Here is a 23,442-nt window from a genome sequence, read left to right as displayed (position 1 = left end):
GTCCATGCAGTGAGCTGTAAGCCATCAGTTTACTATCAATAACATTGGCTCTTGAGCTGTGTGTTAATGGCAACCCAAACAGTACCTTTACTCTGAAGACCAAAATATGAGGTATACATAACTTCAAAACATAATTTAAAAACTGAATTTAATAGACCACACTTAAACATCACCTAAACCAATCTGATTAAACATTGTACTCAGAAAAGACAGAACAATATCTGTATCTTTGATGTAATTTTTGTTCTACTTTGCATGTTAGAATTTTATCATGATGATTGTGTTCATGAGTCCATGTGATGAATTCCACTATAGAATAAAGTCTGTTTTAAAAGCAGTACCCGCATATTGCAAATATTTAATTGTGTTTTTCTATCTTGTTTCCAAGTTGAACTTTTAAATAAAATTGTTTCCTGTATTGGATGAAATTCTCAAATACTTTATAACAATCTTTTCTCTCTCCTTGTACTTAAAAGATTATATACATGTATAGATAGATATAGATGTATAGATATTCATTAATTGACCATAGTTGTAAGAATATTTTGTGTGGTGTCTTTGTTTTAAATAATGTGCTGCTTTATTGATTAGAATCCTTTTTTCATGTTTTTTTTTTTATATTACACCATATCTCAACTTTTGGGGAAAATGGGTTGTAAAGTCTTTATAATGCCTATTGTTACATAGTAACAACAAAAGCTTCACTTTTTTAACCCTATAAAGCCGTATGTGAAAAGATACATTGAAAACCGTATTTTTTGTCATTTGAAGTGCTTACATAGAAATGAAAAAACATTAAAAATTTTATATTCAGCAGTTTTTAAACAATTTTGTATGAGAATTTTGTAGGGTGACCACACTTGAAGTGCCCCCCTCCTCACACATTTTACGGTAAAAACGGGAAATTTACTATGGTTATAAAGACCATAGATCTACATGAACATATTGCTGAAGTACATGCTCAACATACTACAAATAAATGTAAGACAAGCAACCAACATAAGAGTAACACCAAAGATAGACATGAGTCTACAAACGCCATACTACACTGATGCTCCAGTCAGAATGAACTCACATGCCAGTGTAACACCACATGTTAACTATCATCATTTCCATCATATATGGCTTGTCTGAGGACTACATGCAAAACTATTACAGCATATGACTAAACAATCAAACAGGCCTACTGAATGAGCTGATGTGAAGGTAGGGAACAGCACATTCACTCAAACGCAATTCTTTTTATTATTATTATTATTTTCATGTATTTTTATTATATCAATGGTTACTGCTGTACCCGTTCGCTCCTCTTCCAGCAAATATATAGAGAAAATAACTATCAATAAATATGACATATATGATCCAGTTAGGTCATTTGATTTGGTGCCCCCCCATTGGCTGGTTCCCCTGGGCGCTGGCCCGGTTCAGTATATGGATAATCCCGCCTAGGGTCTGAGAAATTAAATTAAAAAAAAAAAAATTTTTAACCTCTTTATTGATTTTACAAATAAACAAGGCACATTATACATTCCAGAGGAACATTTGCACCAAAGAACACTGAGCGACCAATGAGTAAAACAAAACAAAGAAGATACCGAGCGAAAAAGAAAGAAAAAGAAAAGGAATAAACAAAAAAAAAAAAAACGCAAGTGATCAGTCAGGAATTAGGGTAGCCTACAAAGATACTTCTGAAGAAACTGGGTTTTTTGAATCATGCAAGATTTTAAATATTTTTTGTACTGAATTATTTTGTTTAGATATGCAATAAAAATTGGATTAATTTTCAAAAAGCGACATTTATGAATAAAAAATTTAGCCAATATAATTCAATTATTGATTCCAAAGTCTATTTTTTTGTCCTCCACTTGTAAACCAAATGTAATACTTTCAAATGTAAGGTTTGATCATTATAGGTTATCCAGTATTGGAAAGCATCCCAAAAGGTCTTAGTTAGGCTACAAGAGAAAAAAAAGGTTTTGACGTCTGCGTTACAAAAAGTACAAATATTCAAATCTAAATTAAACCTTTTATGTAAAAAAATCATTACATGGATAGACCTCTGTAGTGGCCACTCACGAGCGGGACACTGTTTAACTGTTTAACTGTTTAGGTTAGAATTCACCAGAATCTAGCCGTTATTAATGATGACGATGTTTTTTCTTTTAGTGTTCTGTTACCGTTGCCAACGGACCGCGGTTGAATTGGTTTGATATTGGATATTGGATATTGGACATTAACACCCATAAAACTTGTGATACATACCACTGATTTTGGTCATATTGCTTGTGATGTGTTCATGGTCATCTAGACTATATATCACAAGAGAGTAATTATTATAAAATCATATTATGGGCTGATTTAATGAGGTTTAATGAATTCAACACCCATAAAACTTGTGATACATAACACCAATTGTTTTATGGGTATTGAATTCATTAAACCTCATTAAATCAGCCCATATGATTTTTTAATACGATTTTTTTTAATAATTACTGTTTTGTGATAGTCTAGATGACCATGAACACATCACAAGCAATATGACCAAAATCAGTGGTATGTATCACAAGTTTTATGGGTGTTAATGTCGAATATCCAATATCCAATATCAAACCAATTCAACCGCGGTTGCCAACGGTCCGTTGGTAACGGTCCGTTGGTAACGGTCCGTTGGTAACGGTCCGTTGGTAACGGTCAGTTAAAAACGAGAGACTGGATTACAAACAACCCAAGTTTTTTCTTCGTCCACAAAAAGCGTTTCTCTGCTCTTTTGTTCCCAAACTCCTACACCTCATTCATTATTTTTAACTTCTTTAGCCTTAGGTGGAAGTGGAAAGGACTAAGGAGAGGTAACTGGTTCTCATCTTGTGTGAGAAATGAAAGTATCCTTGCATTATGAGTGAATATCAACAGGTCTTGCAGCGCCCCCCAGCGGGCGGCGCGGGTACCGCCGCATGGCGTTTCGCTCGGCGCCGATGGAGGGAGTCACTCCGGAGATCTCCGGTCAGTCCGACGACAGCACTTCCGGTCGGCATTTTGTTCTCCGAGAGGAGCCCCTCTCGATGATCGCAACAATCGTCATATTTCTCATTTACTGTCGAAATTGGCTCAAAACGTCGTCTATGGCGACACGGACCGAGTGAAACCCCGAAGAACGAATGTTCGCCCGCGAATATACGTCGGGAACTGGGCCCCTCGAGTGACGGAAGAAGAGCGAAACAGCCCGACCCGGATTATTGTTGATAGCTACGGGGCTAGCTCGTCGCTAGCTGGCGAGCCAGTCGAGCTCCTTCTGGAGGAGCCGAGAGGGAAGAAAGGGGGAGCTAGAGACGCGGACACGGGCTCCAGCCAGCCCCCAGCGGCCCCGCACCGGAGGGTAAATACACTCCCGCGGCTGCCTGTGTTTGACCCGCCCTTTTGAGCCGCCGTGCTGGCCGCGGCCGCGGCTCCGCTCCGCTAGCCTAGCCTAGCTGGCCGGGTAGCGGCTAGGAGGCTAAGTGTGTGTGTTTTTGCTCCGCCTCGGCTCGGCCTCCGCTGGATGTCACTTGTCGAGCCCGAGGATTGCAGACCGTGTCGCTGCCCGCACATGCACCTACAAACGCACCACTTTTTATTTATTTTTCATAATTTTTTTTACATTCCCCCCAACAGCTAATCGTAAAGGGACTACCGTTCATTTACCCCGACCAGCCAGCGCTTCCTCGTCTCACTAGAACAGGGTTCCCTTTTTATTTAAAACACAAGTCTGCTCCAACTGTCAGCTCCTTTAGATCAGGGTTAAAAACATTACTGTTTACTCCTAAATTAAACTTACCTGCTGGACTCTACTGCCCTTATTTTAACAGCTTGTGCTTTTTATTATTTTACTTCTTTTCTTATCATCTTATTCTTGTTTGTTATTTACTGTCTAATTATGTCTTGCCGCTTTTAATGTCAATGCAAAGCACTTTGAATCACCTTCTGTTGAATTGTGCTATATAAATAAATTTGCCTTGCCTAAGTAATAACTGTTACAGCTAGTTAGCGCCACTAGCCGTCTATTAATGCAGGACTATTGTTGTTGTGGAGCGATTGGCTGCCATCGAGTCATTTTTAGTTTTTTTTTTTTTTTTTTTTTTTTTTCCGACTGGTCCAAGCAGTCGTCAACTTATCGGTGTTTGTAACAGCGATGGTTTTGTTTGTTTGAAGTGAGCTGCAACACGTTGACATGGATGCTAATGTCATCTGTACATCTGTATCTGTTTTCAACATTTTGGATTATTACGTATTTTACGTTGTATTTGGGTTTACTGGAGTGAGTCCCGTGCCCTTGCTTTGGATGCGAGCTCTCATCGGAAACATTTTGACAGCACACATCCTACTTTTCCCTCAGTTTTAGACACTTTGCTGTTCTGGTTTGGTGGATATGTCATTGCTGTGACTTAATAAGTGGGAAGTTTGTTTGTTTAGCAGATTCCGTGTGGTAGGTGTTTGCTTGTGGAGGATGCAGCCCCGGCTACCACTGCCACCATCAGGGTGCATCTGTTCCTTTGTGCTGCCTCCTGCCTGTCAGTCTCACAGCTGTCAGCCAGAAGCCAAGCCCCTGCGTACAGAGCAAAACCACACACAGACCGAGCGTGCAAGCATTATCCCTTTTGCTCAAATACTGTTTACAGCATCTATGTTTATTGTGCAGAATAAGTTTCACTACGGAGTAAATGAGCGTGTGACCTCAGTAGTTGCTTGCTCTGTGGTCTGATTGAGTTGAAACATTGTATTTACAGATTTACACGGAATTGGTAAAATGCAGAAGTTGCTCAGAAAACACTGTCGCTATCATAGAACGGTGAAGCACTTTTCCCCTCAATCCCCTGTTGATAGTGTACCAGAAAGCATGGAGTCATTGCAAATTTGAATTGCACGTGCATTATGTTACCATGTCCTGCATTATTTTGCTGTTATTAGTGTTAGCTTCTTGTGAGCATGAAATTGTCACAGAGAATGAATGATTATGCTACAGAGTTTGATGCAAAGCCATGTTCTCTTTCAGCAGATTGAAGGTGTAGGACTTTAATCTGAAATGTCAGTGAGTCCACCAGAGACTGCACAGAATTCTTCAAAAAGGTATTATTATTATTATGGTTGAGAATGTCATAATGTTACTGGCATGTTCTTGGTTGTTGGAAGAGTTTGAATGTAGTTTTTGTGGTTTTTTTTTTTCATGATTTTGTTGTCTAAAATATAAGCCAATATTTTATGTAATGCATACAGCATGGGGATCTGTGAAATATTTAAGTATTAGTACATTGAAGCAGAGTTTAACTCTACTTTAATTTAGTTTCTTGTGCAACTACCAAGCAAAGGTTTTAAGATACGTTTATCCAAGAGTCCCTCTTTGTCCAGAAATATCATTGTTAAATATCCAGAGGGTCTTATAACTTGAAATTAATGAAGGTTGACAGAGTTTTGGTAGGTGCATATAGATTCATACAGTTGGTCTTTGTGTTACTGTCATAAATCTAATGTAGCTGTGTATGCTACAAAAAAGGAGCTGTGTATGCAACTGCACCATCTTCTGTTACACAGATCCTACAGCTTATATTATATGAAAACAAACAAAAACTATATGAAAACAAACACAAAAAAAAAAAAAAAATCTATACACCCTCAAATTGCACGAAATCAACCCTATGAGCAGAAAGTTGAGTCTTGTTTATTAGAGCATAATATCGCACAGCCTTATTCACTTTGTGTCCTGTTAATTCCACATGAGTATATGCACATTTTAAATGAGCATGATAAGCCAAATCTAAGAAACATTGTACCATGCATTTGTACTTACCTGTTTTGTCATTTATTTGCATTATTGTTATTATACATTTTTATTCATGTATTTTATGATAACCATTAAAATATGTGTACACTGTACACATGCTATCATGGGATAGCTCATGTTATTTATAAAATACCAATAATCAGCTGGGATCAATCTATTTTTTGATTCATTCTGGAAATTTTAGCAAAAATGCCAAATGTATATTAGAATAGAGCTATGGGGCTATTGAGCTTTGCATTTGGATTGTAGTTTGTTCTGCAATCACAAAGCCAATGTCTATTTATTATGATTGTTGTTAATATTATTGTCATTATTATTGTTATAATTAATCTCCTATTTATCATTTAGACATTTTACCAACAGCATATGACTATACACACACATTATATATATATATATATATATATATATATATATATATATATATATATATATATATATATATATATATATATATGTATGTGTGTGTGTGTATTTAGTCAGACACCAGTTGTGCAAGTTCTCCCACTTAAAAAGATAAGAGAGGCCTTTCCTTTTCATCACAGGTATATCTCAACTATGAGAGACAAAATGAGGGGAAAAAAAATCCAGAAAATCACATTGTCTGATTTTTAAAGAATTTATTTGCAAATGATAGTGGAAAATAAGTATTTGGTCAATAACAAAAGTTCATCTCAATACTTTGTTGGCAATGACAGAGGTCAAACGTTTTCTGTAAGTCTTCACAAGGTTTTCACACACCTTTTGCTGGTATTTTGACCCGTTCCTCCATGCAGATCTCCTCTAGAGCAGTGATGTTTTGGGGCTGTCGCTGGGCAACACAGACTTTCAAATCCCTCCAAAGATTTTCTATGGGGTTGAGATCTGGAGACTGGCTAGGCCACTCCAGGACCTTGAAATGTTTCTTACGAAGCCACTCCTTCGTTGGCCGGGCGGTGTGTTTGGGATCATTGTCATGTTGAAAGACCCAGCCACGTTTCATCTTCAATGACCTTGCTGATGGAAGGAGGTTTTCACTCAAAATCTCACGATACATGGCCCCATTCATTCTTTCCCTTACACTGATCAGTCGTCCTGGTCCCTTTGCAGAAAAACATCCCCAAAGCATGATGTTTCCACCCTCATGCTTCACAGTAGGTTTGGTGTTCTTTGGATGCAACTCAGCTTTCTTTCTCCTCCAAACACGACAAGTTGTGTTTCTACCAAAAAGTTCTATTTTGGTTTCATATAACATTATCCCAATCCTCTTATGCATCATCCAAATGCTCTCTAGCAAACTTCAGACGGGCCTGGAGATGTACTGGTTTAAGCAGGGAGACACGTCTGTCCCTTGTGTGGTTCTGGGATCTTTCCTCACCGTTCTTGTGATTATTTCTACCCCACGGGGTGAGATCTTGCGTGGAGCCCCAGATCGAGGGCGATTATCAGTGTCTTGTATGTCTTCCATTTTCTAATAATCGCTCCCACAGTTGATTTCTTCACACCAAGCTGCTTACCTATTGCAGATTCAGTCTTCCCAGCCTGGTGCAAGTTTACAATTTTAGTTCTCACGTCCTTTGTCAGCTCTTTGGTCTTGGGCCATAGTGGAGTTTGGAGTGTGACTGTTTGAGGTTGTGGACAGGGGTCTTTTATACTGCAGGGCTCCAGACTGCGGCCAAATGCTCGCATTTTGCGACCAAAATTTGAGTATGTGCGACTGAATTTCATGTCCACTCGCACGTGCGACCAGTAAATTTGCCAGTGTTTTTTTTTTTTTTTTTTTTTTTTTTACACACGTTAAACGTGGAAGGGGTGTGTCAATTAACCCGCATATTTGCAGGCCAATGAGTGTGAAAGGGAATGAGTCGGGGGATCTATTTATTTATTTATTTTTTTCGTTTAATTTCACCAGCTCAAAGCAGGTATTATGCCCGGACCACATTTAATGCGACACAACGCGCTGCCGCCGCGCCGCGCACATAAAGTTAGAAGAAAGAGATGGCGGGTATGTTTGGTTTTAGTAACATCATGCTCAGGCAATGAGTCTGCAATGGCCCAGACGGGAGACACATGTAGCTCAGTGCTTAACTTTTATTTTTAATCCACTCTATATTCTTCTGGTTGTTCTCCGATATGTTCCCCTAAAGCCTGAATTATGGTTCCGCCTTAAATCGACGCAGAGCCTACGGCGTAGCCTACGGCGTAGGCTCTGCGTTGTTGTAACGCGGAACCATAAATCAGCCTTCACCCGATACAGTTTTAAATAAAAGAAAATGTGCTCCAATACAGCAGGTCTCATAATTTTATTTTGAATACTGCCAAAACTCTAACTTAAAACGTAACTAGAACTTAAAATTAGCTTGACACAAATGAAAGTTAAATTTTAACACGTGGGAAAAACACCTAACCTTTTAAGTGATGTGTGTTATCAGGTGTAATGGCATTTTTAGGTTAGAAATAAGAATATTTCTTGGTAAGATCCTCCGTTATTTGAGTGAAGGCAGTGAATTTGGTCAACTGGTGTAAGTTCAGGGTTTTAGTAAAGACACGAGTAGGGAAATGTTATTGGCCAGTACCCCCAATATTTGTACATTTGTTAAGTACTGTGTTTAACAGTTAAATTCATGGCTGAAAGGTTACTAAGCACTTTGTTACCAAGCACTTTTTTATCATGTGAATGTATGTTTTTTTTATATAATGACAGCAATGGTGCTGTCAGTTTACTTTATGTTGCGGCATCTTTAAAAGTGCACAATAAAATGTAACACTGCATTTGAAACAGCACATTGTGGTAATTCATTAATCTATTATGAAATACGTATTACTAATACACTGAAATGTAGTAGAAATGTAAAAATTTGGTTAGCGTGTCGATAAACGATGTGCGCTCCTAAAATTTCTGATTGTGCCCCTAAAAATTTTCAGTTAGGGGCTACTGTGCTCCTAGTGAAAAAAGTTAGTCTGGAGACCTGTACTGATAACCAGTTAAAACAGGTGCCATTAATACAGGTAACGAGTTCGAGGACAGAGAAGCCTCTTAAAGAAGAAGTTTTAGGTCTGTGAAAGCCAAAAATCTTGCTTGTTTGTAGGTGACCAAATACTTACTTGACCGAGGAATTTACCAAATTGATTCGGTAAAAATCCTACAATGTGATTTCCTGGATTCTTTCCCTCCATTCTGTCTCTCTTAGTTGAAGTGTACCTATGATGAAAATTACAGGCCTCTCATCTTTTTAAGTGGGAGAACTTGCACAATTGGTGTCTGACTAAATACTATATATATATTAGGGCTGTTCGATTAATCGATTTTAAATCGTAATCGCGATTATGTAATTAGAACGATGTTAAAACGTGAAAATCGTAAAATCGATTTTTCACTTTTTTTTAAATTTTATTTTATTTTATTTTATTTTTTTATTTTATTTTATTTTATATTTTTTTTCACACATATTACCGTATTGGCCCGAATATAAGACGGTGTTTTTCGCATTGAAATAAGACTGAAAAAGTGGGGGTCGTCTTACATTCGGGGTCTAGACATTATACCCATTCACAACGCTAGATGGCGCCAGATATCTTTAAAGCGAATGCTGAACTTAATTCCCCAGGCCAAAGCGAACCCCTGTCACGAAGAATAAAAATAAAAATAGCCGTAACACGAAGAAGAAAAATAAAAAATAGCGCTAAGAAAGAAAAGAGAAGAAAATAAGAGAAGAGATAACAGAAAAAGGAGAAACATAGCGACAGTCTGGAGAAAAGTGGGTGGAAGTTCGGCAGGTTAACCGGCAGCTGAGGAGAAGTTATGACGCAAACTTCAAGATGATGACGCAAAATTACATGCTTTTTATCTCGAATATATTTTTATAATCATTTGTTTCAGATGTATTGTAATTATTTTCTGAATAAAAATTGAATTTGGTGTTCAAAAAGTCTTTTTTTTAAACTTGAGTCTTCAAAAAGAGGGTGTCGTCTTATAATCAGGGTCGTCTTATATTCGGATCAATACGGTAATGATTGATACCATAATAATGATTGGTGGAAATACCTCTCAATACCTGCGACAAGTGCCCCATCGGAGAGGCTCTTTAGTGTAGGAGGGGGCGTTGGAACATGCCACTGGGCATCCCTCAAGCCAGATGCCGTAGACCGGCTCGTGTTCCTTGCAAAAAACTTGCAAATGTAGTGACTGACATTACACACCTCTACCTCCTTCATGGGTTGCATTATTATTTAGCATGCAAAGACCCAGTTTAGTTTAATTAGAAAATGTCTTGTTTTATTTAATTGGAAATATAACTTACTGTATGTTTGCAAGTGCTGATTTGCTGATTTTTATTTTTCAGAGATAAAACTTTTTATTTTATTATATTTTTTAAAACTTTTTTTTAACTTATTTTACAGAGTTTTGCACTTAATTCATTCATTTTTGGTTTAATAAGAGCAAAGTTTGCACTTAAAGCCAAATGGGGCAAATGTTCAATAAAAAAACAGCATATTTGAAATAATTTCTTTGCCTTTTGTCAATTCACAAAATAATCGTAATCGAAAATCGGATTTTGAGAGAAAAAAATCGAGATTTTATTTTTGGGCAAAATCGAACAGCCCTAATATATATATATATATATATATATATATATATATATATATATATATATATATATATATGTGTGTGTGTGTGTGTGTATACAGTACAGACCAAAAGTTTGGACACACCTTCTCATTCAAAAAAATGGGAAGTGTGTTGAGGTCACGGTTCGGTTAATTTTCGGTACAGTAAGGGAAAAAAACTCAAAACATAAAAATTGCTTTTTGTTTAATTTTCAACTTTTGCAAACAACAGTTTATACATTTTCTCATAAAAATGAAACAATAAAAAATGAAAATGCATATATAACAAGATTTTTAACTAGCTATTGTTAAACATTTTATTCGGGTCCGTACACATCTGCACCGACAGCCCTATACTGAAACACTTCTGTACGAACGTGTACTGTTACACCACTACTCTTTAACCTAAAAAAAAAAAAAATAATAATTAAAATAAAATCAATAATAGATAAAAAATAGATGATGCCAAAATGATAAATGGAAAAGTATGAATAATGGTCACACAAAAATATGCACAATTAAAACACCTTTCTCTGTCTGTCTTTGTCACCCTGATATCCATAACTCAACATGTATTTGTCTTTCTCTCTTTCATTAACCATCTTCTTTTGAAGGTGCCAGGAGATGTGAGGACGGGTGTCGTCCATCGGCCCCCTAATCTACCTGTGTATCAACACACTCCCCACCCTCACCTTCAGCATGAATGGGGATATGCCTCATGTTCCCATCACCACTCTTGCTGGGATCGCTAGCCTCACAGACTGTAAGTGTCATAGAACTGTGTTCTAATTATATTGTCAGATATTGTTTTTATTCCATCTTCTCTCCCAGTATGGTATGGGAGTAGAAATATTAGTTTTGAACAAATGTACATTTTATATTTTGCTTCAATGGTGTATATTGGATTGTTCTCCACTGCTTTTCTTTCTTGCAACCAAGTCAGTTTTTCTCAATTTTTCTATCTCCCACCATTATTTTTTTTTACTTATCTAAATCCTCTGGAAATTTTTTCTCATCATAGTGTTGAACCAGCTGCCCCTCCCTTCCCCTCTACCTGCTACCACCACTAAGAGCCTCTTATTTAATGGGAGGATTGCAGAGGAAGTCACCTGCTTACTGGGCTGTCGAGATGAGAATCTGGCCTCCCAGCTAGCTCATGGCCTCAACCAGGTGTCCACAGAGCACATGTGAGTATAAAAATAAATGCACCTGTTTTGTGAAGAAATCAATTTGAGGAAGTGTGATGTGATGAACAGAGTGACAAGCCAGGATAACATTGTGGGACTGTCTACAGTGCAGTTTGAAGTTTAACATTAGGTACGGCTTTAGCACAACAAAGTAGTAAGGTGGTTAGCATCATTGACACTCAGGAGATTCTGGTTCAAATCCTTGCAGTGGCCAGTCTGTTTGGAGTTGACATGCTGTTCATGCCTGGGTGGATTTTGTTCGGTTACTTAGGTTTTCCTCCACAATTGGGAAAGAAAAATGCACTTAAGATTGAGCAGTGATTTGTCAATTGACATTTGGTTTTGAAATAAGGATATGTTTGGGACAACGTTACATGTAATCTTAAATCTTCTTGTAATCTTTAAATCTGACAACAATTAAATTGAAACATTTAATATCGTCCTCTTATTTCTCTTTTCTTGTAGCCTATACTTTTTGATTTGACAGAATAAGACTGAATGAATGTTGCAGTTGTTGTTCCATTTACATTCAGAAGGATGGAAATGTACAAAAGAACAATGTCACCATCAGAATAAGTGAGCAGCATATAAGAAACACCCGAAACGTATATGTTTGAAGAAGTATAATTATTAGCTTTACTTTATTGGATTGGATTAGATTGAATTTATATTACTTGTGATTTTCTCCACGCTCCACAGCAACTTAACTCTAGCATGCACTTAAACGCATGTACTGATACCTTTCTGAATAAGTGGTCACAGTATAGTTATCAGATGTGTTTGGTTTGTGGTGTGAAAGCTCTGCAACCTTGATTCGTATCAACTATGTATTTTACCACACAAGTTTTAGCTAAAAAGGTTTCCGTAGATAGCTGGGTTGTGACTTATGGTTTTTGAAAGAGCATATAAACAATTGCGACAAAAGAGAGTAAGGCATGAAGTCATGTACATGACTTCTAGCTTCAGTCTGGTTTCATTTACTAAGGCCGCGTTCAGACTGCAGGCAAATTGATTCATATCTGATTCCTTCTCATATCCGTATATATCCGTATCCATATTTTCATGGCTGACTGTCCACACTGTTTTTAGCAAGTGTCCAAATCGCATCTGGCTCTGTTCAGACTGGGCCACATCATTGACTGATCTGACGGGTTGCCGTAGCAACGGCGTCGGCGGGGGCATCACCCAGCGCGTGTATTAATAATAATAATAATGGATTTAACTTGTAACGCACTTTCCATTCAATGAATCTCAAAGTGCTACACTTAGATCATTATTCATTCATACACATTCTCACTGGTGGTGGTAAGCTACAATTTGTAGCCACAGCTGCCCTGGGGCAGACTAACAGAAGCGTGGCTGCCATTCCGCGCCAAACGGCCCCTCCGACCACCACCAACATTCATACACATTCATACACATTCACACGGGGCAAGCTGTGTATTGTGTGACGTCATGTAATTGTGACAACAAAAACTCTTCTTTCTTCCTCTGTCCAAGGACTGCTGTTTTCGGCATCTTACGACTGCTCCATACCTGTAACGTAGCTCCACAACTCGAAATGGGCGGGTGGTTTGGCGCATGGGTCTGGTCTGGTGTCGCGTAGAGTGACGTCACGGACAGTCAAAACCGATCTGAGTGTTTGGAGATGTTCAGAATGAGACGCATCTGCCCAAATGCGATATGAAACTACCTCCCGGAGGTGGTTTCGATCTGGTTTGCAAAAATCGGATCTCATGCGGTTTGGGACTGTTCAGACTTCAAAAGAGTCATCCAGTTTCAATCTGGATGGGCTAAAAATCGGATATTGGCTGGCAGTCTGAACGCGGCCAAACTGTATAGCTTCCCTAGACCACTAGGAACAAACGATATAGAAAACAAATTGTCCAACTCAAGATCAAAGTGTATATTGGTTGGGTTGTCATCCTTTACAGCTCTTTGCTTCAGGCCAGTTGTCATGGAAACATGATGCTCCACGTAGACTGATATTGACCAATGACAGCACTGACCATTGTCATTTCGCCTGTGGTGTGGTATTTGGGAAATAATTAAAACAACACTTCTAAACATGAACTGAACTGAGAACTTAATGTGACAAAAATGCAATCTGGTATGCACTATGGATGTGTACCAACATAGGTGAAAACAGACCCAGAATGCTTTAAAGTACTGCTTAATTACTTCATTATTAGCTAAATGTTTTTAAACCCCTCATTGCAATTTTGTTGTAGTTCGCACAGATTTGCACATTTGCTTTTAAAGAACTAATACAGGGAGATCTTAAAACTCCCAACTGAGAGTTATGGGTTATGCATCCGGAAAAAACAGTCACATTTTAAGAATCTGAATACAATGTATGTTTGCATTTAGGGCTGGGCGATATATCGAGTATAGGCGATGTGTCTCGGCTTCTACTCTGTGCGATGTACAAAATGACTCTATCGTGAATATTCGAATATACATTTGCTTTTAGCCGCGGGCATTAAATTACAGGCTTTTCTCACTCTCTCATCTCGTCTCTCCTTCTCTGAGACATAAAACAAGCGCACCCTGTTAGATACGTCAGTCACATGCTGTCGTGTGTGCATTATCATTGGCCCCCGACCAGCTGCCGGTGTAGGCGCTGCTGTCCGGGACCGCTGCTCACTTCCACCCCGCTTTAACTTAACTCTAACTTTCCTAAACTCTGCCTGTTTGCGCCGTGAGCTCATCTGCGCGGTTGCTACGCGCGATGGACTCTTTTCAAAGCAAACTGGTTTAGTAAAGACGGGAGGGGATGTTTTCCCCTCGCACGGCTCTCCGGAGAGCCGAGGAGCCGCTCAACGCGACACGCGCAGCCGAGCCTTTAGGCTGGTTTATGGTTCCGCGTTACACCAACGCAGAGCCTACGCCGTACCCTACGCCGTACCCTACGGCGTAGGTGCTGCGTCGATTTAACGCGGAACCATAATTCAGGCTTTTCTCTTCCAGAGCTGAGAAACGTCACCTAGTGTTGCTTAAATGTGGCCTCATGAAATCAATCACTATCATTGAAACAAAGTCAAACAAGACTATATGACATCATATTTCTAAAAGTAAGTGAAAGTGATGCAAATTAAAGGAGGAGAGGATGAAACATTGCAGTCCCACCTACATTAGTCTGAATATAAAGGTGCTCTAAAGGCCCTCCTGCTCAGAGCAGCTCATCCTGGTAAAACCAGGTAAAACCAGCTCATCCTGGTAAAACCAGGACCAGAACATGTTCTTAGCAGATGTTCTTCAGACGGGGAGTCAGAGAGATGCAACGTGCACTTTCTGTTTTGAAATAACACTTTTTATGTTTATGCCACTCGCTGCTTAGTAACTGTTTAATAAATACAGTTTTGGTAAATTTGACATATTTGAAAGTTTAAAATGAGCATATATTAATGCAGTATGAACAAGAATGTTTTAATGTAGACGTATAGAATCATCATACTGGTCTGATTGTATGCATCAAAGTGTTAATTCAAGGCTAAGGCAAGATATCGAGATATATATCGTGTATCGTGACATGGCCTAAAAATATCGAGATATTAATAAAATATCGCCCAGCCCTATTTGCATTTGTCATGAAATATTGTTAAATGCGTATATATCTCTGATTTTAGCTATTCATTTTGACACCCGTCTTTTGTTAAATATTTCATGATGTCGCAATGTTTTTTTTTTCCCCTCTTTTGTTTTTTTTAATGTATTTTAAGAGAGCTGAAGGACAACCTGGGTAGCGATGAGCCAGAGGGAGATGCACCACTGTTGCTGCAGACAATGCTGGCCAGGAACCCTGGCATCTTCAGGGAGAAAAGTATGAATACAGGTACTAATCCAACTTTATAAAGCCTGTTATTGCTATTTTTGATAGTTATAAAAAGTAATATAATCATAAAGACACAATTTATGTTGATTTTTAAATTAAAAAAATGTGTTGAACAGATGTTATGCAGCAGCCAATGGTACCACCATTCAAGATTACCCAAAACTCCATGCATAGCCCTGCCCAGTCTGCAAACTTCCAGCCAGCTGCAATTTCCCAGCCAGCTGCAATTTCCCCCAATCCATCAAGGTGAGTTTTGCTACAAAAGTTGAGTATGAGGCTGTGTATGATGTGACAGATTATGAAGTTGTTTAAACATGGCACAAATATACTATTTAATAAGTTGAAAAATGTTACACATATCACTTTTGTTGCTGACATTTTTCTTCATGTTCTTGATTTGCCTTCCCCGTTTTCTTCTTTTCTTTATCCAGCAGGTTTGTCACCCCGCAAACCGGTTCTATTAGTTGTTATATGGGCCAACAGAACAGTCCAGTACCCAGCCCCTACACTCCTCAGAGCCCTGCGCCAGGTTACATACAGCAGTATCCCCACCAACAACCTCCCAGCTACAACCAACACCAACAGATTCAACAAGGTGAGACTATATGTGTGAGTGCATTGTGAGTTGAATTTTATGCATGAATAGATGAGTCTTGGAATTTGGATCAGTGCATCCTTGGTGTTGTGTGCATACACTGCATTTGTCTGTCATTGAAAGAACAACATTTCATTCTTATGACTCTCTTATGTCACTGGATAAGAAGAGTATGTTTACAAAGGGTTTCTTTTTTCTTAAATGTCTAAATAGTTGAGAATTTTTTGTGCACTCTATGAGGATTCCCCTATCTCTGAAAAGCAAGCCGTTGATATGCTTTCATTGGTTCTAATTTTAAACTTGTGTGGTCTCTGACATAATGACGTCTCTGGTCAGTTGATCAACTAACCAGCAATTGCAATTAAACATTTGATGTTACAACATCACAACATCATTAGGCAGCACGGTGGCTTAGTGGTTAGCACTGTTGCCTCACAGCAAGAAGGTCCCCGGTTCGACTCCCAGGCCCGGCAGGGGCCTTTCTGTGTGGAGTTTGCATGTTCTCCCCGTGCTTGCGTGGGTTTTCTCCGGGTACTCCGGCTTCCTCCCACAGTCCAAAAACATGCAGGTTAGGTTAATTGGTGATTCTAAATTGCCCGTAGGTGTGAGCGTGAGTGTGGTTGTGAGCATGCTGTTGTGAGCATGGTTTGTGTGTTTATATGAGTCCCTGTGAGGGACTGGTGACCTGTCCAGGGTGTAACCCCTGCCTCTCACCTGAAATGAGCTGGGATAGGCTCCAGCAGATAAAGCGGGTATAGATAATGGCGGGTATAGATGATGGATGGATGGATGTTACAACATATTTCAAAAATACATTCTTGGTTATATTCTTAGTATACATTCTTAGTATAACTTTTCTTGCTTCTGCAAGTGATACACTCCTCATTTTGTGGAAACTACAATTAATTTAAAATTGAAACCTTATTCAGTTAGGCTACGTTCACACTGCAGGTCCCAAGTGACCCAAATCCGATTTTTTGCTCATATGTGACTCAGATCAGATTTTTTTATGACAGTGTGAACAGCACAAGTCACATGGAATCTGATCTTTTCAAATCAGATTCAGGTCGCTTCCATATGTGGTTCTAAATCGGATACAGGTCTGATGTTTTGCAATGCGACCTCAGTGTGAACAGGCAGGTCGGAATTAATGCGACTTTGACGTCACACGCAGAGCCCCGAGCCGCGGGGGAGACACGGGAGACGGCGGGGGTCCCTCCGGGCCGCCTCCGCCTCTCCTCCTCCCCTCCCCACCGCTCACCTCTTTTTCGCCTACGACCTCAGAGCAGACGAGAGACAACCTGCTGAATTCAAGCATATTACTAAATAAAGAAGCTAAGGATTCAAATCAGCGAAGCGGTCGTGGTCGCATAACCTGCCCGTTTTACAGCGAGCTGGACCGTGTGTTAGGTGATAAACCCAGCTGAACGCCGGAGAGCAGAGCTGACACTCCGGGGAGCGGAGCTAGAGCCCTGCTATAGCGGGACTGTTTTCTTCATCCCGCTCCCGCTGCATTTCTGACCATTACCGCCCGCACCCGCAACTTGTGTGTTCCACTCCTGCCCGCGCCCGCAGTGTTTACATCCGCTCCCGCCCGCTCCCGCAAAACTCTGAGAATTCATGCCCGCACAATAATAGAGATGCAAGAGAAACGTCCTTGACAAATCTATCTGATTTAATGTTAACATGATAATTGTGGAGCTTGATGGATAATTGGCAGTTCATAGGCACCTGTTGGATGCAAATCCATCATTGTCATCATCCCACGCCTCTGCGCATGCGGGTCAGTTCAGGGCCGCGATGCGTTCACACTCGAGTCGGATATAGGACACATTTTAAAAGATACCGTATTTTCGCGACCATATGGCGCACTGTGTGGAAAGGCGCACCCTCAGTTTTGTGTGTCATTTTTGGTTTTAAAACACACATACGGCGCACCGACCCAAAAGGCGCCGTCTACGGAGACGGAGCTGCACAGACACGCGTTGCAAAACACACGCGCTAAAAATACAGCAGAAGCAAAACTTAGTTTGATATTTTATTTCACTTTTCACATCAATCAAACCCTTCAAAGGTTCATATTCTGTTTCTGCATTAAAGAATTTAAAAAAACCACCGGGTTGCTGCACATAAACCTGTCTCAGCCACTGATCATCTCCTCATCCATCCAGCCCTTTTCATTTCACTCTGGCTGGAAAAGTCTCTTTAGGGAACGCTTTTCTTTTAAAAATCCCGACCGCGGCGGTCCCGGGTCCCGCTCCCCGTTTGCTCCCTCGCGCTGGACCGGGTCCCGGGTCCCGGTCCGCCCCCCCCCCCCGCGCTGGTCCCGCGGCGGACCGGGTCCCGGTCCCGGTCCGCCCCCCCCCCCCCGCGCTGGTCCCGCGGCGGTCCCGGGTCCCGCGTCCCGGGACCCTCGCGCTGGACCCGCTCACACACACGCGCTGTCGGGGAGCCGGTACCGGGGTTTGTATCCGACAGGAGCTCCGTTAATTCATCTGCGCCAGTCCGAATTTCCAGACCTGTCTCAGCTTCTTGATCATCATCATCCCTTCATCCAGCCCCCTCTTTTCATTCACCCTTATAATGACTCCGGCTGGAAACCTCTTATGCAAAGTTTTTCTTTTAAAAATCACCATAAGTTTCTGTCCATCAGCTGCGCCAGTCCAGCACCACATAGGCTACATGAGAATCTGTGTGTCGCGCCGCGAATACACACACGCGCATGTCGGGATCCGGTACCGGGTTTGTAACCGACAGATTTGGCTGCAAATCTCGGAAAGTGAAGCTGATCTGACCTGAGACAGACCCCAGAAATCTCTGCTCTTAAAGCGGCCGGGAACCAGGTCATCGGACCCGCTTGGGGAACCAGGAAGTCGGCTGCAGCAGCGACCATCACCGCGCTGCTGCAGCCGCTGCTTTAACCGGGGAATGTGGACGGTTCCGACCGGCCGGCGCTGCAGAACACTCACACACAAGTGTGCTTATTTAAATAGAGCGGAGCAAAACTTAGTTTGATTGTATTTTATTTCACTTTACACATCAAGCAAATCCTTAAAAGTCTTCATCATCTGTTTCGCATTAAACAGCTCAGTGGATGGTCTCATTCAGCTTCACCCGCCCCCTTCTCTTTTTACAGTTCTCATGGTGGCCGGCCTTACATTACCGTAATTCAGGTATAAGACACGGCGCACCGTTTCTTAAGGCGCCCGGCACATTTAAAAAAAAAAAAAAAAAAAAAAAAGTTGTGCCTTATGGTCGCGAAAATACGGTAATGTGAACAGCCACACAAAAAAATCGGATATGGGAAAAAATCGGAATTGAGCATTAAGGCCTGCAGTGTGAACGTAGTCTTAGTCGGTCGGGGAAATCTTTTGATCATCAACATTTCTCTGCCCTTTGGATCAACTGTTTAAATAGAAATTACTGAAGTGTGTTCTAAAGACACTGGTATTATTAGACTTACAAATTGATAAATACTTAAATGTTGTATAAGAAACAGTTTATTTGATTGAATAGGACAATGTGTGCATCTCAGATTTGTGACCCTGCAAAGGATAAAGCAGCTATAAAAAATGGATGGATTATTTATACGTATAAACATATGTATATATAGAGTAACTTTTTATATAGTAAGATTTTGGCTTGTACCTTTTTAATTTAAGTGCTTGAAATGTTTATGCCAACTTGGGGGTATTAAATTACACAGTGCGTTTACATGCAGTAATTCAATCTGGTTGCAGATCGGGTTAGACATCGTTCAGACTTTTAAACTGCATGTAAACACCTCAACCTGATCTAGTTGGGACCTATGTGGGACTGACTAACCGGATGCATTAACCAGGTTGGAGCACCAAGATAACCCAGTTGCAATCAGGTTGTTAACGCCATGTATACGGGGACATAGATATTGCAGTCTGCGCATGCTCGAGAATTTCCCCCGGGTGGGGTTTTCCCCCGGGGGGGGGGGAGATTCACCTGGAAGTGAAAGGAGACGGCGCGTGCTCAGTAGTAGCACCCTGGGGTGTCGTCTGACTGCTTCAGGGGTGTTGTCAAAAAATGACCTATTCTGACATTTCATATATAAATACCGTATTTTCGCGACCATACGGGCGCCGTGTGGAAAGGCCTCAGTCTTGTGTCATTTCTGTATTTAAAACACACACGGCGCACAGACCGAAAAGGAGCCGTCTACACACACACACACGCGCGCCGCAAAACACACACACAAGCACACAAGTGTGCGTATTTAAAATTAGAGCAGGAGCAAAACTTTGTTTGATTGTAGGCTACTTTATTTCAGTTTTTACATTAATCAAACCCATCAAAGTCCTCATCCTCTGTTTCTGCATTAAAGAGCTCCGCTAAATCAGCTGTGCCAGTCTGAAATTCCTCGCTGTCAGAGTCACTTTCCGTGCCGTGCGGCGCCTCGGAAATGCACGCTTTTGCAAAAGCTCGCAAAATAATCCCAGCAGACACGTTAGCCCACGCATCAACAATCCATCTGCAAACTGTGGCATAACTTGCCCGGCGCTGCCTTCCACTCCTGGAGAAACTCTTCTCCCTCAGTCATCCGTCGCTCACACGCCGCTCGCTGCCTTAAGGCTGATTTATGGTTCCACGTTAACCAACGCAGAGTTACGCCGTAGGTTACGCGGCGACGCGCAGGTACGGTGCGCTTCGCCGTGTACGTTACGGCGTAGGCTCTGCGTCGATTTAACTCGGAGCCATAAATCAGGCTTCACTTTGAACGGCCGGTGTAAAAAGCTGGAAAAGCCGTCTGGAAAAGTCTCTTTAGGCAGTCTTTCTTTTAAAAATCACCATAGTTTCTGTCCATCAGCGTGGCAACCAATCACAACAGTGAACGATGACTTCTACTCTGGTGCAGTTATCGTGTTCAAGTTATTGATACAAAATAAACTGGATTTATGCATTTACAGTCAGAGCGACGCAGTGCGGTTTTTAATTATATTTTACTCTGGGGTGTCGTGAGATTTTATTCACTTTTGAAAGGTGTCATGACTGAAAAAAGGTTGAGAAAGGCTGTTTTAGACAGATTATTAATAGGAAAGCAGTGAGAATGCACTTTTTCTTTTCCTTGTTGTTAAGCGGAGGTCAACCGGAAGTGGCTCTTTGTTGAAATGGTTACCTTGGGTACAGCGCCACCTAGCGTCACGGAGTCAGCCGTGCTCTGGTTACAGTGGGTTATTCAATCTGATTCAGTCTGATCTCTGAACAGCATGTATACTCAGACAAGTGATCCAATCTTCTGCATGTCATTATCTGATCAGATCTGCAACCAGATTGAATTGCTGCATGTAAACGCACTGAGTGTAACTTTCAAAAGTTATCAGTAATAAAAGTAGCAAGTTTATTTGTTGAAACCAAACAATGATTGATGGATGTCTGCAGCATACACCAATTTATGGATAAGAGATTCAATATGTTTGCAGTTTATATAAGAGTGATTGTCATTTGTACTCCTTAAGTTACATGTACTGACATTTGTTGCAAACGATAACTGTTCACTTTAGGCTTTTTTGAGAGCAATAGCCGGTTTGGAAGTAAGCACCCACCAAATGTGAGTTTATTGTGTGTAGTGGCTGGTCAGTTTTGCTCAAACTACCAGCCATTGTAGTGGTTCAATAAAAACAAATAATAGAATAAGATAAGATAATCCTTTATTATTCCCCTAAATGATAACTATGCATTTCTAGACGTCTCACAATGGAGATTGTATCTTGAGTCGTTTGACATGAGACATGAGAGGTCGCCACTAGCCTGCCATGGCAACACAGTGATGCCAGAACTACTTTTGTGCAATTTACCAGATGAAAAAACACTATGAGAAGGAGCTAAACGATGTGTAGAGCTAGACAAAACCCCCTCAAGGAAAATTAAAAAACATTTTATGCATTTTTTTTTATCAAGGAACAATAGAGTGGTGGTGCATCCCACATTTGGTTGGTGTATGATGAGACAAGCTGGACTCTCTTGAATTTGGTGTTTTGATTGCATCCTTTGCAGTCAAATAAAACAAACAGCCTATTGTGGTGACATAAAAAACAGTTTAGAGATGCACTGATTTAAAATTTTCTTGGTTGATTCTGATTACTGATTTAATTTTTTTTTTCTTTTAAGCATGTAGTTGATTAAACAAAGTGTTATTTGGCTAAATAATTGCGCTTGAATGTGAGCGTATGTATTAAATTGGTTTCTGTCAAACCAAAATAACTATTGCAGCAGCAGGAATTTTTTTCCTTTTTTTTTTGTTACTTTTTTTTTTTTTTAGCAGTGAGGATTTGTTTTCTTTTAAAACAATCTTTGCATCACATTACTGAGGAATGATTTAAAAAAAAATAAATGCATTTTTGATCTTTGCTCTTTCAGTGTCTGTGGCAAGCCCATTGGTGCCTGGTGGGATAAGAAATATCCATGAGGGCAAAGTCTCGGGGCAGATGGCTAACGCTCCCAACCACCACTCAGACAGACATGGTACTGAAGACTACCTGAATATTGTGCAACGACTGGGTAATGAGGTATGAATAACAAGCTATATTAAAAATGTTATGCCTTTTCTACCTAAGCAAAGGAAAATGGGTGGTGGGGGCTGTGTTAAGAATAAAGGAAATAATAAATAGAAAATGTAATTCCAAGTAGTTATATTATTACATTGTAATCCCAGATTCAGAGGCCAGTGTGTTGTATGATGTTAATGTCTGTGTTGATCAGGAGGGTGACTCCACCATGAGGAATACTTCTTTTCCTCTGAGGTCTCCGCAGTCAGGCTGCTCTCCAGCTTCAAGTGACGGAACACCCAAACGTAAGGACACCAGAAGAGTCAAAGTTTATTACAGAACATACACATTGTCCTATTTTCCCAAGAGGCTATAAAATATTGATAATAATTTACTGCTTAGTTTGAGATCATTATCCTTTAGTAACAGCATAACGGTACCTGGGTGTTTCCCCTTTTTTTTTGTCTACCTTATGGAATGACTGTTTCTTGTGGGTTTGATCTCATCCACCTGATGTTGCTACCTTTCAGCGGGTTCTCGGCCACCACTGATTCTACAGTCACCTCCTCCTTATACACCTTCACCAAGGGATGGAGGACCTGACCAGAAGCAGCAGTTCCAACAAAGGAAGAAAACCCCGACAGTAAAAGAAGAAAAAGATTCGTATGACATTGTTACATCTCCAAACAAAGACTCTACAAAACTCACCCTTAAGCTGTCCAGGGTCAAGTCAAATGAATCTGATCCTTCAGGTAAGAAACTCAGCTTTTTTAGTCACAGTTTTACAGTTGTTGTTTTTTTTTTTTTGTTTTTTTTTCATATATAATTGTTTTCTGAAAGGAATATTATGTATGGGAGATATCTTTGGAACAAATATTAATTGTCCCCTTTAAATCCAACCTTGTACTGCT

The 23,442-nt window shown here is 40.2% G+C and overlaps 1 protein-coding gene across 4 annotated transcripts in view; it reads left to right on the top strand.

Annotated features, from left to right (window-relative positions):
- The first annotated feature begins 3,016 nt into the window (after nucleotides 1–3,016).
- Nucleotides 3,017–23,442, top strand: part of nipbla (NIPBL cohesin loading factor a) — a 43,725-nt gene continuing 23,299 nt past the window's right edge. For 2 of the 4 annotated variants that reach the window (XM_061729265.1, XM_061729262.1), the window contains exons 1-10: nucleotides 3,017–3,373; nucleotides 5,030–5,100; nucleotides 11,014–11,162; nucleotides 11,421–11,586; nucleotides 15,309–15,421; nucleotides 15,538–15,667; nucleotides 15,853–16,016; nucleotides 22,404–22,552; nucleotides 22,746–22,836; nucleotides 23,062–23,283. In XM_061729265.1, the coding sequence (XP_061585249.1) occupies nucleotides 11,099–11,162; nucleotides 11,421–11,586; nucleotides 15,309–15,421; nucleotides 15,538–15,667; nucleotides 15,853–16,016; nucleotides 22,404–22,552; nucleotides 22,746–22,836; nucleotides 23,062–23,283 (1,099 nt within the window). In that variant the 5' untranslated portion in view covers nucleotides 3,017–3,373; nucleotides 5,030–5,100; nucleotides 11,014–11,098. Of the gene's footprint in view, nucleotides 3,374–5,026; nucleotides 5,101–11,013; nucleotides 11,163–11,420; nucleotides 11,587–15,308; nucleotides 15,422–15,537; nucleotides 15,668–15,852; nucleotides 16,017–22,403; nucleotides 22,553–22,745; nucleotides 22,837–23,061; nucleotides 23,284–23,442 lie in introns of all 4 variants that reach the window. The other 2 variants (XM_061729264.1, XM_061729263.1) reach the window with 2 other exon arrangements.

Source organism: Cololabis saira, chromosome 9, assembly GCF_033807715.1.
Source record: "Cololabis saira isolate AMF1-May2022 chromosome 9, fColSai1.1, whole genome shotgun sequence".
Lineage (NCBI taxonomy): Eukaryota > Metazoa > Chordata > Actinopteri > Beloniformes > Belonidae > Cololabis > Cololabis saira.
This window is presented reverse-complemented; position numbering and strand designations above follow the sequence as displayed.